The sequence below is a fragment of the Dermochelys coriacea genome, chromosome 14 (genome assembly GCF_009764565.3).
Source record: "Dermochelys coriacea isolate rDerCor1 chromosome 14, rDerCor1.pri.v4, whole genome shotgun sequence".
Taxonomy (NCBI): domain Eukaryota; kingdom Metazoa; phylum Chordata; order Testudines; family Dermochelyidae; genus Dermochelys; species Dermochelys coriacea.
Window position 1 is genome coordinate 14,024,110 of NC_050081.1, and position 18,376 is coordinate 14,042,485.

Here is an 18,376-nt window from a genome sequence, read left to right on the forward strand (position 1 = left end):
TGAATTTGGCCCAGAATACATAAATTGTATGTTCCATTTAACATACCATTTCTGAATCTGATGCTGGCAGGAACAGCCTTCCTGAAGGCGACCCTGCCAGTGAGGAAGCCAGCGTCAGATTGAAAGCCAGTTTACATCTGATTTTAGTATTGGGTTGACAGAGCTTAAAAATGGACCTGTTTCCCCAGCAGGGACTGGATTCCCCCCTCACTTCCATGGCTTACACTCTCCTGTCGCCCCACTGACTTCAGCGGTGCTGCTCCTGACTGAGAGATGTATGTGTGAGAGGAGTCTCAAACCCATACAACCACGCTGTCAAAGCGGGGAGCAGCGGATGTGCCCAGGAGAATGCAGCTGCACTGCTGTCACATGCTGATCTGCACGTGCAGCTGTGGGTTTCTGTTGCTTCCGGGGCCCTTTGAATTGTGCTGAAACTCTGCAGTTCCTTTTCTGATTTGCATGAAAACAGGACAAATGTTACCTGTCACCCCAACCTCACCACATTAAGAGGAGGCCAAGACATGCCAGTTTTAATCAAGAAATTATTTGCATGTACTCTGTGATTTGCAATGGGAGAGAGCAACAATTGCTTTCACTTTCAGACAGGAATCCACCAGAGACCTCATCTATACAAGGAAGTTTGGGGCTTTGTAACTAAGGGTATGTCTACACAGTAAAGAAAAACCCATGTCTGGCCCACGCCAGCTGACTCAGGCTAGTGGTGTAGGTAGACTGCTTGAGCTCTGGGATGTTCCCTCTCCACAGGATCCTTGAGCCCTTGCCCCAGCCTAAGCCTGGAAGTCTACAAAGCAATGAAACATCCCCACAGCCTGAGTAGGCCAGCCATGGGTGTCTAGTTGCTGTGTAGACATAGCCTTTAACTCCACGGACACCATGATCAGGGTCCATTTGTCAGGGATAGACAATTCAAGCCACAATACTAATCTGAAAACTCCAAAGCACCTTGTCTGTAAAGGTAGCTATGGGAGGGGAGGAGATGCTGCAAGAGGGCCCCTCTTAACAGACACAGCAATGGTTAGCAGTCGATCTTTCTGTAAAGGAACTTCACTGGGAAAGTCATGATCTGTTTGTATTTACAAAGTTCTGGAAATCTGGTGCAGGGAAATGATTAAAGGGAGGAGCAGGTTGGAAAGTTGACTATTTATTATTGTGTGCTGGAGGGAATTATTATGCAGTGGCAGGAAAAGGATGAAACTGCTGATGGGTTCTGTGGTGAATCTATTTGGATAGTCCAAGACCACGAGGGAAGGATTTTTGTTTTGCAGATTTCCATTAACAAACAGCAGCAATCTAAGGAGTGACAAGGCACTGGCAGGAGATGAGGACAGGCAGACAGCCTTAATGTCAAAGCTACAAGGAACAGCCATAAATACCAGGGAACCGTTTCTCCTGCCACGGGATACAAGCGACTCCCACTGAAATCAAGAGGGCATGTTCTGCTCCTGGCCACTCCTTTGTAAAACCAGATGGATTCCACTGACCTTAATGGAGTCGTTCTGAATTTACACCAGTGTAAATGAGAGCAGAGTCTGACCCAAGGAGACCAAGATAAAAACAAAAGCCAAGTCCTGGAGGAGGAAAGAGAAGCTACTGTTGTCCCTACAGAGCTAATCATAATGGAAAGCACAAACAAAGCCAGGAGTGGCGCAGACAGATTATACAAATAACAGCTGCAGTGGGGCTACAAAAACCCTCCGGTGCCAACACTCAGAGCTAACACAGGCCGCTGAGTCCAAGCTCTAGAGACCACCTTTCATTCCTCTTTAAATGCAGCTATCTGTTCCCTCTGCTCAGGGTGGACACTAAGGAAACTTTCGGGCAGGAACAGACAGCCATTTGGAAAAGTTCTGTCTGACTCTGAAAAGGGGAAGCCACACTGGTGAGTTTACACACCAGATTTAACAAGATGACAACTTGAGCGACCAAACTGCAGCACAGGAGCTGACTGTCCAGGACACTGAGGTGGGAGAAAGATCGCCCAGTGCTGCTGTAAATTCTCCATTTCAATCTTCTGATGGCATAGGGGGTGGGCTGGGAAAATCCAGACTGGCATTTTGGTTCCACCTCCTATTGTGCTTGGGTTTTAGATTCCCAAACTGAACAAGTTAAAACAGAAGCGCAAGTGGCCCCTTGATCCAGGAAGGATTAATTTTGTTCATAAAAGATTCAATAGCTTTAATCCCTCATTATTGGGGATTAGAAACCAGAAGATCTTAGCTACTAATCATTCCCTTGCATGCTATCATGCAGAGCTGAGGGAAAGTCCCATGCAGCTCTGGAACCAAGGCAGGCATGTGGGGACTTGAAGCATAGCAGCATGTGTCGCATGGGAACAGAACATAAAACGTACGGAGAGATGTATAAGAGCCAAGCCAGACTGAGCATAGCCCTGGAAAATACACGGTTGGGAGCAAACCTGCAGTGATGGAGGAGGCTGGCACCTCCAGAGGATTTTCCCCTCTCTGGTTTCAAGGGATTAAATCCTGCCCCACTGCAGTCAATGGGAGTTCTGCCATTGACTTCAGTGGAGCCAGGATTTCACCCTATGATTCTACCATACCTAACCACTGCCACCATACACACAGAACGAACAGCCCAGCAAGGCTCAAACAAGGGAAGTTCACAGGGGATTCCAGAGTCAGCGGGGCTCCTGCAGTTATTGACAGGAGCCGAGTCAGTGGGATCAGCAGCTGCTTTGTGTTTTCACACCGGCAGAAGCCCAAGAGTGCAGAAAGGTGTTAGCTCCCAAGGGCCAGCTGAACTAGAACTGGCTCTCACCCAGCAGTCACCCCAGCACACAGCTTCTGAATGGATCTGTCACTCACAATGCTTTATTGTCCAAGGTGAGCAGAACCGACCCTATGCTGGACCTTCGGCACCTGCGTGGTTTCCTCAGCACCAGTCTAGAACCGGCGGCTGGAGACAGAGGGGACGGGACAGGACATAGGAATCTCTTTGTGGAACAGGTGGGAGGGTAACCACAGGGAACAATAATGGAGGAGATTTACTTTTAAGCATTCACACTCCATAGGGCCAATTGCTGCACCGTGGGGTCCCTTGCATACGTGGCCACATGGCCCACACCAGCCCTGTTCACACAGGCTGCCCCAGAAAGATGTTTTTCTGCTGCCTACATTTCCCAAGTGCCCTCCCTGATCAGAAGTTCTTTTGCCAGTGCAGTTCCTACGGTTACCCTCTGCCTTTAACATCTCCATGTTTCAAAGCGTTTGCGGGCAGAATCAATGGTGTTACCCGTAAGTGGCCTACAGTACCTTCTTGATCACAAACTCTAGCTCCTGGGCCTGATATGCAGGGTTCACAGACACCTAGAATGGGGAAGAGACAGGAGAATTAATCAAGGCTCTGAAAAAGCATCAAAGACCCCGTCTTTGCTTTGGAGGAAAAAAAAACCTCAATGAAAACACACTTGCAGCTTCTTCCTTGTATAGGACAACAAGGATTAGGATAACAACCCAAATTTCATGTTAATCAGGGAAGCCCATTTATCCCCATTTTTACATATAAGTAGTAGGAAGTAAAATGACTCTCACAAGGTCAAATGATAAGTCAATAGCAAATCTGGAAATAAAATCCAGGCCCCCTGACTCCTAGCTCATGCTCAGCCCACTACACCATAGTAATTCACATTTCTAGGGACAATCAAAATCCTTTCTGGATAACACAAAGAGTGAAAACTTCACTATCGCACACCATAGAAGAAGTTTTGGCCCCCGATGCTGAGCTGAGCCATCAAATTTAGACTTTTGGTAGCCCACTAAGCTAAACCCATCTATTTACCCTGTCTAACGTTATATCTTTTGAGTGCCACCACAGTGGGTGATGCTGTACAAAACTTCCAGGAAGACACACTGCAGGCCTTGCCCCAAGGACCTTATGATGTAAACAAGACAAAACCCTAATGGTACTATTGGTGATGGCTGAATCTCAAGGGTGGGTGGGGCAGACATCTTAGCATATATATTTTTAAATGGTCACTTTCTGCAAAGGATTTTCATCCAGAGGCACCACAGAAAGTATTAAGGGGGGATTTTAATACTGGTTGGTTCTTTAGGGGCACCAGGAATAGATATAAAAATGCGTAGCCTCCCTATACATTCCCTCATGCCATCAACACTTGTAAATTATGTCCCAGAGAAGCTAGTCTCACCAGTTTGATGTTTTGCTTTTCTGGGTAATGGAGGGTCAGAATAATGAGGACTGAATGGACCTTGCATGACATCTGCTCCCATTCTTCACTTCAGTTCCCTTACCCAGCACATTATTCAATTTCTCCAAGATCTCCAGACTTCCCCTTTGTCTCCCCCTCACCCTAAAAAATCCAGGCACTTAGACAGACAAGTCTCCTTACCAGGATGATTCCTGCCTGGGCTGTTGCAAATTGCATTAGAACCCACTCATACTTGTTGGGACCCCACATGCCCAGCCGATCTCCCTTCTTCAAGCCAATAGCCAGAAGTCCAGCTGCTGCCTGGTCCACCTGCAAAACACATACGACACCAGATAGGGAGAGAAGTCACCTCGCAGGGCACATCAAGGCATTTCAATCTCTCGCGTGCTAACCTGAAGGCAGCTGAGCTTCATTTTAGCCCCCGGTTTAGGGAACTGAAATCAAGCGTTATGCAACACTACTGCACAGTCTGGCAGCTTATTGCTTGGCGCGGTTCGTTTTATAAACAGCAATGTCTAGTGGACTTACAAAGAACAGATCACTCACACTTATCCGGTGAATGATGGCACGTGAGGCACCAACTCAGAACACACGTACAAAGGCAGCTGGGAATCTGGTATATTGGACATGTATAGGCAACATCATTCCTGTGCAACCAAGGTCTGTGCACCCTTTAACTCCTACAGAGGCCCTCAAAATAGGACTTGTCTAGTGCTGCTGGATCCATGTACAGGGTGAATTGTAATCACACGGGCCTTATTTCTCACTTCTGAAATCATTTGGGTTAAGAATGCAATTTAAATAAGAAGTCTGACCCGTCTCATGTTTGAACCCTATCCTCATGAGTCAAAACCCAGGCATTATATTAAGATCATCATTTATCTTGCATAACGGCATATGCATTTCAGGTGGGGTTGGACATACACTGTTCAACGTCCTCAGTAATGTTTCGTTAACTTTCTGACATTCTCTCCTTCTAGTGTTTCCAGATGAGCTAGATTTCAGTCCACATAACTGCTTATAAAATCCCTTTTTAGAGTTCTTTGTTTAAGAAATGAGTATTTTCCAGATGAGTCAGTAAATATTTTAAAAATTAGTGAGTTCTGCAAATAGAGTTTATTCTTGTAAATTAACAAAACTCTAGCAAATCTACAAAAAGCAATACGTGAACACCTTGGATTATCAAGACCACCCATCACATTTAGGATCATACAGCAAATCTAGTGGAAATTCCCTTCCCATTTACAGATGTAATATTGTATGCACATTCAGAATGCCCATTCATACATATTATTATAAACAGGGCCAAGTCCTGTAGTCTTTACTCAGGCAAAACTCTGACTGATTTTAATGAGAATTTTACTTGCATAACAACTAGGAAGCTACAGGTGTTCAGTACCTCTGAAATTCAAGTCACACTGATTTCAATGGGATTTGAATTAGACTTCAGGACTTGGCCCAAGATAAATCAGATAGAGAGAGAACCACTTCCTAAATGCAGTAATGCAATCTAGAATGTGCATTTACTGCATTACGCATGAGTACTTCCTCTGTGCACTGCCCTCTCCCTTTGTTCTCATGCCTTACAGAGCAACTCATGAAGTTAGGGTAAGCATGCATGCACACACACCCCTTATCACGCACATCAGATGATAAACCAACATGTAGCTTTGCTATGTATTCAGAGCCAGGATCAGAATCCAAACCAAACCAGCCCAAGCTCTGTTTTCAATCCAGGGACGAAATCACTTTTTTTCATTTCTCCGATGGGTTGATCAAGCCACCCTCTCATACTGCGATTCAGCTGGATTGCAAATTCTCAAGGGTGGTGAGCTAAAGGACTGGACTCTGTAACAGACAAGTTGGCCACTCACTTCTTGTATGAATTGGGCAAATGTCTTCCGAACCCCATCTCGACAGAACACCAGGGCCTCGCGGTCTGGAAACCGATGGGCTGTCTCCTCCAGGCATTGACCCACAGTTTTGGTGAGCAGTGGAATGGCTGTGGCCCCTTGGATGTAGCTGTTGGTTGCTATTGGTGTGACGGGGGCTGTATCTATGTGCAGGGCACTGTAAAAGAAAAGACGAGGATCAACAACAGCTGGGAGACAGTCACCAGTAAGGTCTCCCTTGCGATACTCAACTCATGCAGCACTCCCTAGGCTACTGCCCTTTCTTCTTTTGGAGTCATCTTATACTCACATTGGCTCTCAATCCCAACAAGACAGAGGTCTAGTCACTAGAGTGGCTTTGGATATATGTAACGCACACACCTGATGTCTGTGGTGCTCTGTCTCATCTAGTGGCACCGAGACTACTTAGAGAGAGATTAATGAGTATGGTCTACAGCCTTAGCTAACTGCCTTATGGCTTTTAGCTCATGCAGTAGAGGCTCATGCACTAAGCTCCAGAGGTTCTATCCCGCCCGCCGACAACCGGGGTCTGTCGGTGTTACATATAGTACAACAGGGCTATTAGAGCACTGGACCACAACTATCCATCTATGGTATTTCTATCGCCCTCATTAACATCCTTTCTGAGAACCTCACACTCTAATGTGTTTGTCCTCTCAACATCTTTGTGAGGTAGGGAAGTGCTGTATGTGACAGACTTCCTGGGCAAACTTTATTGAATTAAGTGCATGTATCATTGTGGGCCAGGGATTGTATGTATTTCCCTGAGAGAGGGTCACCATACCCATCCAGGAACTAAGAACAGTGTGTATAGTTGTGGGGGTGATTAAGCAAATTCACTCATGTTGTAACACTTTGCAAGAGGTCCCACCACCCAAAGAGGTTCCAATATACTGATTCAAACCAGATTCTTTTGAGACCACCGGACATCGAAAAGACTTTTGCAACAATAAGCGACGTTTAAACTGATTCCGGGCCCGCTTCTGGATCCAGCAAACAGACAGCACCTTCTGTCCAAGGGAGGCAATCCCCAATCCTTTCTGAGACAGGTTGGAAGGACTTGACCTATTTCTGGGGGCGCTTGTTCTGAGCTAACAGCTGTTATGAACTTGTGACCACAGGGAAAAAACCCTGGTGGGGTCTGAAGGTCTGGTCACCTGCCAAAGCCCTTGTTGGGGCTGGGGTGATCTCTGCTCAGCTTATCAGAACATGTGCGGGTTCTTTCATTGTTTGTAATGTTTTCTATGTGCTGTTTTCACCTTAACAACCAATGCACTTGCTTAGAAAGGGCTGAGTGGTAACTTATACAGTGGGCAATGATGCTGTTTATAGCCTCCAAGGAGAAGACAAAGCAGGCCTGCTGAGGCAGTCCAACTTGCTGGGGAATTGACAGGGTAGACAGTGGACTGTTCAGCCTGGAAAAACCCTGGTCTGGAGGGAGAGAGGCACCTGTCTCTGCCCAAGAGAGGTGATGGCACAGAGCCAGAAGCCTGAGCGTGAGTGCCCTGGGTGGACCATAGAGGGGGAATATAGGTGCAGTTGCCCTGAATTGTGACACTGTTCCCATTTTACAGATGGGAAACTGAGGCCCAGGGAGGCTAAGTGACTTGCCAAAGATCACACAAGAAGTCTGTGGCATAGCAAAGATCTGAACTCAGCCTCATTTACCAGAGTGCAGACAAGTATGTTTGCTCTCAATTCTACCTGAAAGAATGAAGTACCCGAGTGAGCAGAAGGAAAGAGAAGGTAGAGAGGCAGCTAACTGTGTGTGCAAGAAAGCGGGTGCGGGGAGAGAAAGCATCAGAACAAAGTTACATTTTCAATCTTTCATGGCAAAGACGGAACCCTTTAAAACAAACAGTCTGAGAGGTTAAATTCCCCAGTCATTTGAAACCAAGACACCCATGTCAGTTGGCAGGCTGACGCAGCTCCAGCATAACTCAGGCACGAGTAGGTTTCCTCGACAGAAAACACGCCAAACCCTCAGCTGGTGCACATGGGAGCAGTTCCATTCCAGTGAACAGAGCTGTACTGATTTACACCAGCTAAGGGTCTGACTCAATGCTTACTGCAAGAATTAACTTAAATTAACCTAGGCTAAAGTAACAGGAAATGCCTCCTCCTGGGCTCCAGGCAGGGTAGGCAAGCTCCACCACTTGTGTCTCAAGCAGCTTCCTCTGAGCACCTGTGGAAGAGGAGGGCATGTTCACCGGGGAGCAGGCCGGGCTCCTGCAATCTGTCACAGTCAACGCAGAACAAGAGTTCCGAAGGCCAGCTGTGCACTGTTCGTACACAAGGCGTGTGGTTGCCCAGGTGGGCCAGAGTTTTTATTGCTCTGATACAACAGCCGGAGCTTGTTTAATGCATTCCTCCCAGCTGACCTGGAACCAGACTTTGGATAGTTTTTGAGGCAATAAAGATACTTTCCACCCTCTGGAGACTGAGGGGAGAGGGATGGGTCAGAGCTACAGGGGAAAGGTCCTTCTCCCCATCCCCTTAGAAGTAAACATCATGGTAGGTAGTGTCCTCCTTAGTCATTAAAAGGTACCTGGATATTACAGCAATTGGTGCTATAAAAGCGTCTAAGATGGACACATACCCTATCCTCAATTTCCAACTTGCTTGCTAGGTCCCTGTTGCAACAAACTTCCCTCTAGTAAAAACCCCTGGACCCAGTTTCCCCCGGAGCCAATCAATGGAGCTCCTTCAGCCAAAAGCAACCATGGGTTTTATGACACTGAATGTATCCGATGAAGTGAGCTGTAGCTCATGAAAGCTTATGCTCAAATAAATTTGTCTTTAAGGTGCCACAAGTCCTCCTTTTCTTTTTTCATGGGTTTTATGTCGCCTCCATTTCTGACTGCCCATCTTTACACAGTCTGATTTTCAGAGTTGGGGGGATATCTACACTGCCATCAGAGGTGTGACTGCAGCACGCATAGATGTATGCAAGCTAGCTCTAACTTCACTAGCTCAAACCAAGCAGCTAGCTCTTGCTGCTATTAATACATACCCAGGGTCCCAGGCATGCTTGTGCAGCCCCTGCTCCCACAGCTTCACTGCTTCTGTTATTGGAGTGAGCTAGAGCAAAGCTAGCCTGAGTACATCCATCAGTGCGCATGCACAACTCCAGCTGAAACCAATGGGAGCTGGGGCACTCAGCACCACTGAAAATCAGGTCCTTGGTGTCTCAAGTACAAAGACAGAAGTATCGAAAAATTAAGAGGATATTCTTGAAAATGTAGAGATAGGCCTAGGAGGGACCTCCTGGCAGCAAGACTCCCTTACTTAACCCATCCCAACTCCAGAGGATGATCCACTTCCAGCCACGGTGTGCCTCGCCCTGCTTGCTTAGAGCTTGAAATCCAAACGGTGGTTTCCCCCAGGGCAGAATACTGTGCTAATCCTAAAACATTGGACCAGCCCTAACGTTCTTTGCGCTGCAGATATTTCATCTGATACGCAACCTCTCTCGAAACACTGCTCTGCGCTTTGGACAGCTAATGCCCTCTGCCTTTTCCTGTGTGAAGCAGAGGGAAGATTAATCACTACTGAATTGCCCGGGAAATGAAAAGGTGGAAATCGCCCTGAAGTTCTGGAACAAAAACCAAGAGTTTGTAGGAGAATCCCTTATGTTGGATTAATTATAAGGGGTAAAAACTGATAAAAAGAGAGACAAAGAGGGCTAAAATAAAGCCAGATAAAGACATAGCATCTCTCACTCAAGAGGATTCAAAGGACAGAAGGTTTTAATTAGGCAGATTAAAAACTTTGTGGGGGAAAAATCAAACAAAGGGAGGCTACAATAAAGTGGCAATCTCACATTATGATCTGTGTATATAAGACCACATGTGTCAACAAGCTCAGGGAGAGGAGTGACAGGCCCCAAATGGCCTATAGTCTTGTAGCTAGTAACAACGAAGAGCAGAAGTTGCTGATCTTCTCAGCAGAGATCAGGAGGGAAGGCAGGGCCAAAGCAGCTGGCTGTAAAGACAGAGAGGAATGCTGCTGCAAGCATAGGGTAGCATGAAAGCGGGGGAACAGGAGGGCCTGGAGGATGAATGTAGAATGGGATGCCCAGTTGTAAGAGGAAACAAAACCTAAGCAGTAGTGGGCTGCAGAGAGCACTGAAAGGGAGAATGAAGAGCATGAACTTGATACTGAAGAAGAGAGGAAATGGTTCTTGGAGATGGGGAGGGCAACAGGGTCAGAGCAGTGAAACAAATAGTTCTTGTGATGATTTTAACCCTTCCCGTGCAGTACACCACTGACAACCAGAATACCTTACTTGATCAAAGGTTTGTAATGCCACCATCAAGCTGTAACCCTTACAGATCCTTTGAGCCAACTCCGCAGCCCTTCTCCCCAACCCACCACTGACCAGCACGCAACCACCACAATTCTTCTGGGCTGGCCAACCCAGCTGCACAGGGCTTGCGATCTTCACTTGGCCACTCCAGCTAGCCTGATTCCTCTGTTCCTCCTTTCCCATCTCCCGCCCCACCCAATCCCAGCCCACCCCCTTCCTGAATGAAAGAAAAATCAGAAGAGAAGGGGTTAATAAATAGTCATGGGGTTCATCAACTTATGGGACTGTGAGGCATGCATACAGATTCCTTGTAAAACTTAAGGAGACTAATGTCTTTAATGAGACTTCTTCTTAGGGAGGAAAATAGATCAGACGGAGCTCAGCTTTCCATTGTTTGAATCATGGGGCATCGCAAAAGCAATATTCTGCCCGATATTTGTCTTTCACTGGCACAGAGGTGTTCTCCTGCCTCTGGAGAAAAAAGAAACCACCTCCCCCCAGCCCATTTTTATCCTAAAACACTGAGGGACAAGTTCTGGCCTCCGATATGCTCACATTACTCCATACAGCTGACTTTTACACCCAGGACATAACGAGAGGAGCATGGCAGGTGTGAGGGAGTGTGAGTGAGAAGGGAGCAAATGGGAGGGGATAAAGACAGACCAACATTAGTATTAACTTTTATTGTTTGGAAACGGGGAGGCAGGGCATGTAAATAAACTAGGAGTAAGAGAAAAACAGAGTGAGCTGCAGGAGAGAGGCGGTTCTATAGGGAGCTTTTATTTCCTAGAAAAATTCTCCCTCAGCCAAGGAAGCCAGGGTGCCCCTCTTCAGATTAAAAGGGGAAAACTGCTACAGTGTTTCACGGCTAGACCACTGCTTCAACTAAAGAGCAGGTCACTGGCTACTCAAAAGCCTTTATCACCAGACCGCAGCTCAGCAGCCTCAAGTAAATAATCCAGCTGCTAGGAGCAAAGTAGTCCTAGCCTAAGCACTGTTATTAGACTGAGAAAGGACTGACAGGGCTGAACTCCATCAATCTAGGCACTTTTATGGCCCACTCTCACTTTAGCAGAGGTCCCTCCAAGCCAGGATTGAGGAACACAGGGCGGCAATGTAGAGAAGCTTGCACTGAGGTGTTCGGTTGATACAGGACTTGAGTCTTGAAAACCAAACCTTAATCCCACCCACTGCGGTAAAGGGCAAAGTGATCATGGGCTTTAGTGGGAGCAGAACTTGATCTTAGTGGCTTCGTTTTCTTCTTGACCTCCGTTGTTCTGGGAGTGCCAGCTTCTTGCCTAAGTACAGCATTCACTTGCAGAGATTTAGAGGGAAAGGAGAGACTAGCATGATCAGGCAGCCACTGCTGAACAGGTTATACAGGAGTCCCCTGCTGAGCGCCCGCAACTCCGTTGAAGACACTGGAAATTGAGGTTCAGCATCTCATAGGATTAGGCCTGTAGAGCGCGTGAAGTCACCAAGCCTTCCATCTCCTTTGCAGTTTCCATGGGGACTGGGCCTGAGGGAACAGCTCTTAACTGGGGCAGGAGAATGTCCTGGCACATATTCCAGCATCATGTGGCTCAAAACAAACAAAGGGAATCCGAAGAAAGGAGAGGTGAGGAAACCTGCCTAATCCAGTCCCTCCTGCCAAGTCACACCCCACAAAAGTATTCCCCTGCATGTAAGTGGTTAGTCCATCTTCTTTTAAACACTGTTCGTACTGGCTGCCCTATTGCCTATTAAAGGGCGATGTGCTGGCACTGCCCCATCATTTGGTACACTGCCTCCTTCAGGAGGGGTTAAAAAGCTGGGGCTTTATGTTCTTACCCTTCTTTTCACTTTCACCATTTCTCCAGTTCTGCAAGGCAAACCTTGGTTCCACTAATTCCAGTGGGACCAGAACGTCACCCTGCATGCTTGAGAATTTTCTCCATGGCATTAATGGGTTTGGGAATCTACAAGAGCCCCTCAGGTTGGCTTGATAAACATCCCATGAGAGAGTTTAAGGGCCAGACCCTCACTTGGTGAAAACCAGCATAGACAATTTAAACCACAAAAGGATCTGGCCCCAAGTCTTTATGGCAGCAACTTTTTTCCACCAAATAGGAGGAGTGAAAGATGACCAGATTATCACGAGAAAATCCTCCTGGAATGTTGCACTTGCTAAAAGACAGTCTGTCAGGTATGCTCAGTGCCTGAGAACATAGGGCAGTTGCAATAATTTTGTATTTTGAAGAACTAGATGCAGGATCAAATTCTGTCTCCACTTTCTCGAAGTGTCTAACAGAGCACACTGTTCTCCTGGCTCATATCCATGTAGCTCACTTCATCTTCCAAGTGCTTCACAAACATTCATGCATCCTGTCAACAACCTTAGGAGGGATTAGCCCCATTTTGCAGATAAGGAAACTGAGGGTGCAGAGGGGGTATGCCCAACATTTTCAAAAGAGGCTACTGATTTTAGGTGCCCAACTCGAGACACCTCAAATACGATTCACAGAAGGGCTGAGCACCTACATCTCAAATTTAAACTCAGCAGCCCTGAAATTAGGGCCCAAGTTATCATGTGTTGGGCACCCAAAAACTGAAGCACTCCAAATCACTATCACTTTTCCAACATTGGCCCACATGACTTGCTCAAGGTGTCAGAGTCGCACCTGGGATCAGAAACCAGGATATCCTGAATCTTTGCTTACCACTAAATAGAGGACACATCTATCTTAATCCAGCTGCCCCCAAGCACTGCATGTTTTAGTCTCTCATTTCAGCTTTAGCCAGGCACAGAAAGCAGTAGGAAAGGAAAGGGGTGTGGGGAGAAGACGACCCCATTTGTTTTCATGCCTTATGAAGCTGATACAGAATCCTCTGTATAACATAGAATCCTGGAAGCTCTCACATTGCATGGGATACTGACACTAAAAGAGACAAAACAAATGTGGTAAGTTAGCAGACTGTATTCCTGGTAGCTCCCAGCCTCCCTAAAAATGACGAAGGATTATACATATAGATCTTCCCCAACAGCTTGCAGCCAAGGAGGGAAAGAGTTACCAATCTGCCCATTAAAAGGGATTTATACCCAACTCATGTATCTGGAATCCAAGCATCCATCTTTCTCCAAAGAATGGAACTTTCCTCACAGCACAAGGACTGCACTAGGGAAGAGAGGTGGTAATGTTTGTTATTTTATCATTGTAGATGTTCATTCTTTCTCCCCCGACTCTTCCCACAAGACTGGATAGGAAACCCTCTAGTCCAAATTCAGACCTGTGCGAGCAACTGTAACACCACAGATTTCAGTGTAGGTTGAATTTGGCCCTCTCTTTTTTAATTGTTGCACAGAGCATGGATGTTAAAGACAGGCAATGATCCTCAGAAAGTCATGGCAACTTTTATAACTTTATGGCTATAGAGTTAGGAAACTGAAAGGGTGTGGAGGAGGTAAATAGCTCTCTGAGAGTAAACTGAATCTTGTTTAAGCAATGAAAAAAAAATATCAATAAAGAGAACGATCACCCTTGAGCATGGGCCACTCTATAAAAATGTTCATTGCCAAGGAGGCAGCATGCATTTGGGTCACTGATTGATCTTTTCCACAATTCTGGACTGAAAAAGGTTGGGCACCACTGGTATAAGGACCAAGTATGGGACTGGGGACTAGCAACTCCTGAGACCTAATCCTGGCTCCGATACCAAATTACTGTGTGGCCCTGAACTAGACAGTCTAGTTTTTCCATCTGTGAAACTGGAACAGTACTTAGTCACCTACTTCATCGGCATGTTTGGGGATGGACTGTTTGACATCTGAAGATGTAAAAATACTATAAGTGTATTGAATAGGAAGGACAACCTCGGGGCTGAAGATTGACAGCCAGAAAGTCGGGGTTCTGTTCCTAGCATTGCCCAGGCCCACAAATTGCTTTGTGATCTCGGAAGTTCATTTTTCACATCTGTAAAATGGGAACGATACTACTTGCCTACCTCTCAGGGAACTTTATGGATCACAAAGAGCTTAGGAAATGCTTTGAGATTATAGGATGGAAGGAACAGACATGCAAAGTATTAATCATCACTAATGCCACAAGGAAATTACACATTCAGTCTCTACACCTTCTGGACAGTGGTGAGTGCACCGCGCATTCTGAAAGAACATTTCCACAGGGAAGAGGTGAAAAGAAAGGCATACGTTTTGGCAGGAAGTGCTCCAATCACCTTCCCCTGGTTTCTGTCAGGGCAGGAGAAGGGAATGGACAGATTGCAGGTCTGATCCGCTATGGCCGTTCCCTAGCGGAGCAAAGGAATCCGAGAGCCAGGAGAGCAGAGTGGGCTGCCAAATGAAAGCACTCTCCCTGAGATCACATACATTGCCTAAGCAACAGTTTCTGGTGTCAGATAAGGAGCCAAACTCAACAGCGGGTCCTGCAAAGAGGACGGTCAGAACAAACTCTGCTGTCAGCATAGAGCACAGATGTATCAGAGACTTAGGGATGTTTGTTCAATGTCTGCACCAAGTAAAGAAAAGGCCCCACCCTTCCTCCTGCAGGAGCAGGGCAGCTAAATTTGAAAGTTCTCCGCCCTGGTGGGAACAGGTGGAAAGCATGGTGCATACACAGGCACTCTCTGAGAGGACGAGGAGCTGCATATATTTATCTCTGCACAGCCTCAGCCACTTCTCTACACTTGTTGATTCAAGATAAGTAGCCTTCTCTCTCGACCTCTAATATTGTCCCCAAATTACCACAGAAAGGGAAAGGGACTTGGTGCAGTGTGCATGGGCCCTGGGGAAGCAATGCATTTACGTCACCCTCGGCCCCCCCCCCCCATGTAAGCACATGAGAGGGCTCTGGCTACACAACCACAAAGGTCATTATTCCCCTGTCTGGCATCCTCCCCTCTGCCTGTCTGGGTAGCTCCTGAAGGCCAAGCGCACAATGGGGAAAGCTCATGAACTCCTCCCCAACCCAGTTTCCACCTGGTCTGGGGAGACTCCTTCCCCCCTCATCATAGCAGCTCATGAAGGAGGCTCTAATGTACCTAAATTGCAATTTTTGGCAGGGTGGGGATGGGAAGGAAAATTCACCCCATTCTGCTGTTTCCTCATATCTTCCCCACTCTTAAAGACAGACATTTTAGACAAACTCATCTTGAGTTTTACTTCACAGAAACTAGTTTTGAACTAGAGGATTTTTAAACCAAGAATGGATATTCTTCTTAAAGATATTCTCCAGTTCAAACAGGAATTAATTTAGGGCAATCCTATGGCTTGTGTTATACAAGAGATCAGACTCTGGGATCCTAGTGGTCCCTTCTGGCTTTATAATCTATGCATCTAGGACTTGGAAGTTTCTGAGCTTTAATGGAGCCTTCACATTCTAAATTCTGGTAGAATTTTGGCTTAAAATTTCCATTGCCCCCTCCCTTCCCCACAACAAATCTATTCTGAAGAGTTTCAGTAAGACACCCAAAGCCACCCTTGAACGCAAACCTGCCCTTATAATTACAGTCCTGGGTTGGATTCCAGACCACAAGGGGAACCTATCTCCCCATGCAGAGGCAGCTGTAATTTCACGAGAACAGTTTGTCAGGTTTTGTTGCCATTGAAGGCACTCCCAACCCCAGCCAGGTCTCTGAGCCACAGACGAACACCTCCCTCCTGCCCCCCCCCATCTCTTGTTATAAAAGAACAGGTAGAAATTATACAGTGAAAAAGAAAAGGTGTATTTCTTCCCATTTGCTGCTGGGATGAACCTTAATTTCAACTGCACTGCTGGGAATTCACTCAAGTTCATGAAAAAGCCACTCCCTTCCTGTAGGGCAGGTGGGATTTGAAAGCTCCATGACCGTAGCTACCTGCCCTTTCCCACCACCTACTCTAGAGCCAGCTTTAAGACCAACCAAGACAAAGAACCATTTCCAGCTCCATAATACAGTAGCTCCATCTCCCAGCCAACTGTACAGGACCAACTCACCACCCAACACCCCATATAGCTTGGGGGTCCACACATTGTAAGGTCACTTCCTTCTAGGTCCCATGCTGCACCCCCAGGGGGCTCCTGTTGAACAGCAAGGAGCAACAACAGAGTCAAGCAAAATCAAGTGCTGGGATCAGTAACACAGAACAAGCTGGAGGAGCCACTTGAGAGGTTTTCACATGATCGTCACTAAGAATACACGATGGGGAAGGAAAGATTGGATCTGGGGCAGGAGATTGCACTGAGATGCCCTGTGAATTCCCCTGCGCCCAAAGTCACAGCCTCCAGCCAGTGCTTAAAGAGATCTGAAAAAAGTGTGTGTGTGTGTGGGGGGGGGGCAGGGTCTAGCATAATCAGAAGGTAGCAAGTTTGGTAAAAAGAAAAGGAGGACTTGTGGCACCTTAGAGATTAACAAATGTATTTGAGCATAAGCTTTCGTGAGCTACAGCTCACTTCATCGGATGCATGCAAGCCTGGTAAAGCAGAACGTAAAGTGGGCCCCTCCCAGACCCAACTCAATTAAAGAAAAAAAAAGCCAGGGCCGTGACCCCTTACAAGCGCCCCTTCCCCACTTTAAGCATGGCCTCCAGCCCTGCCATGGGGCTCCCAAGTTGTAGGCAACTGCCCAAGGGACTGACCACCACACACGGCTCTGGGGACACAGCGCGAGCTGGAGCCGCATTTCTCAGGGTGCCGGTCCCTGAGCTCTCCCTGACAGTTTAGGAAAGCAGCAAGCTGGTCCTTGCTATCAAAAAAGTTGAGAATCACCGAGTCAGAAGAATCAAAGAGGGCTGAAATACAGAGCAGGAGAACTTGGGCAGCAAATTAGCTTCGCACCCTTCCCCTGGCATCTGCGCCGTCTTCCTACTACCCCAATTAGCGCATGCCCCCCACCTACCTCCAAACTGCCCTTCTCCAGGCAACCTGCCCAACTGCATCACCCCCCTGCAGCTGCCCGCTACCCTTCCCAAACCGTGGGCATCTTCTTCACGGCTCTCCCTGCCCAAGCTGCCGGGCTCCCCGCCACTGCCCAGAACACCCCCAACGGCCACCTCTCCTGTCCCCCAGGAGCCCCCCTCAGGCACCTGCCTCCCCCGCTAGCCCTGAACGACTCCCCCCTCCCTGAGCCTCTCTCCCCCCAGACTTTACCTGACCCGCTGAGCGCCCCGGAGCCCCGGGCGCTTCCCAAGCGCAGCCAGCACCTCCCGAGCCACCAGCTTCCGTCCGGCTGCGCTAGCCATGGCGGAGCGGGGCGCTGCGCCCCAGAACCCAGCCCCACGCCGGCGGGCACTGGCAGGGCTGCAGCCCGAGAGTGAGTTTAGGGAGGGAGGACGGAGGAGGCGGGTAAAGCGCCGAGGGCGGAACAGCCAAGAGCGTTGCCCAGCGAGGGGCGGAGCAGGCGCCGGGGTGCGCGCAGGCAAGAGCTGCGTTAAAGGAATTCTGCGGGGGGGGGGGCCTCCCCCGCCAACCCCCCCCCCGGCCACTTCGGCGGGCGGGGGCTCCTCTCCCGCGAGCCCCCCCCCGGCCACTTCGGCGGGCGGGGGCCCCTCTCCCGCGAGCCCCCCCCCGGCCACTTCGGCGGGGGGGGGCCCCTCCCCACAGGGCCCTAAACTTCACCTGCCACTTCTGCGGGCAGGATTCCAGCTGCCCCTGCTACTTCTGCAGGCGGGATCCGGCCCCCAGCGAGCTCCCATTGGCTCCCTGATTGCCCCAGCCTGCCCCCACCCGACCCCCCCCAGCCTGCCCCAGTCACTTCGGCGGGCAGGGTCCCTCCCTCCTGAGCTCCCACACCAGGCTTGAAAGGCAGTTAGTGGCGAGCCACCCACATCACCTCTGGCACCCGAACGCTTCGGTTCCCAGTTTACTGTCTCTTCCCAGCACAGGCGGATACGGTGCCCACAGCCTCCACTCCGAGGGGGAAGGCAGGGGAAAGGCTCTTTAAGAGGCAGTGGCCACAGAGAAGATGAATTCC

At 48.2% G+C, this 18,376-nt stretch overlaps 1 protein-coding gene across 1 annotated transcript in view; it reads right to left on the minus strand.

The window, feature by feature from the left end:
• ACSF2 (acyl-CoA synthetase family member 2) overlaps positions 1-17,851 on the minus strand; it is a 52,847-nt gene extending 34,996 nt beyond the window's left edge. The window contains exons 1-4 of the mRNA XM_038372234.2: positions 17,554-17,851; positions 6,085-6,280; positions 4,391-4,519; positions 3,294-3,347 (exon numbers count right to left, since the gene is read on the minus strand). Of these exons, the coding sequence (XP_038228162.1) occupies positions 3,294-3,347; positions 4,391-4,519; positions 6,085-6,280; positions 17,554-17,645 (471 nt within the window). The 5' untranslated portion in view covers positions 17,646-17,851. The remainder of the gene's footprint in view (positions 1-3,293; positions 3,348-4,390; positions 4,520-6,084; positions 6,281-17,553) is intronic.
• Between the last annotated feature and the right edge of the window lie 525 nt (positions 17,852-18,376).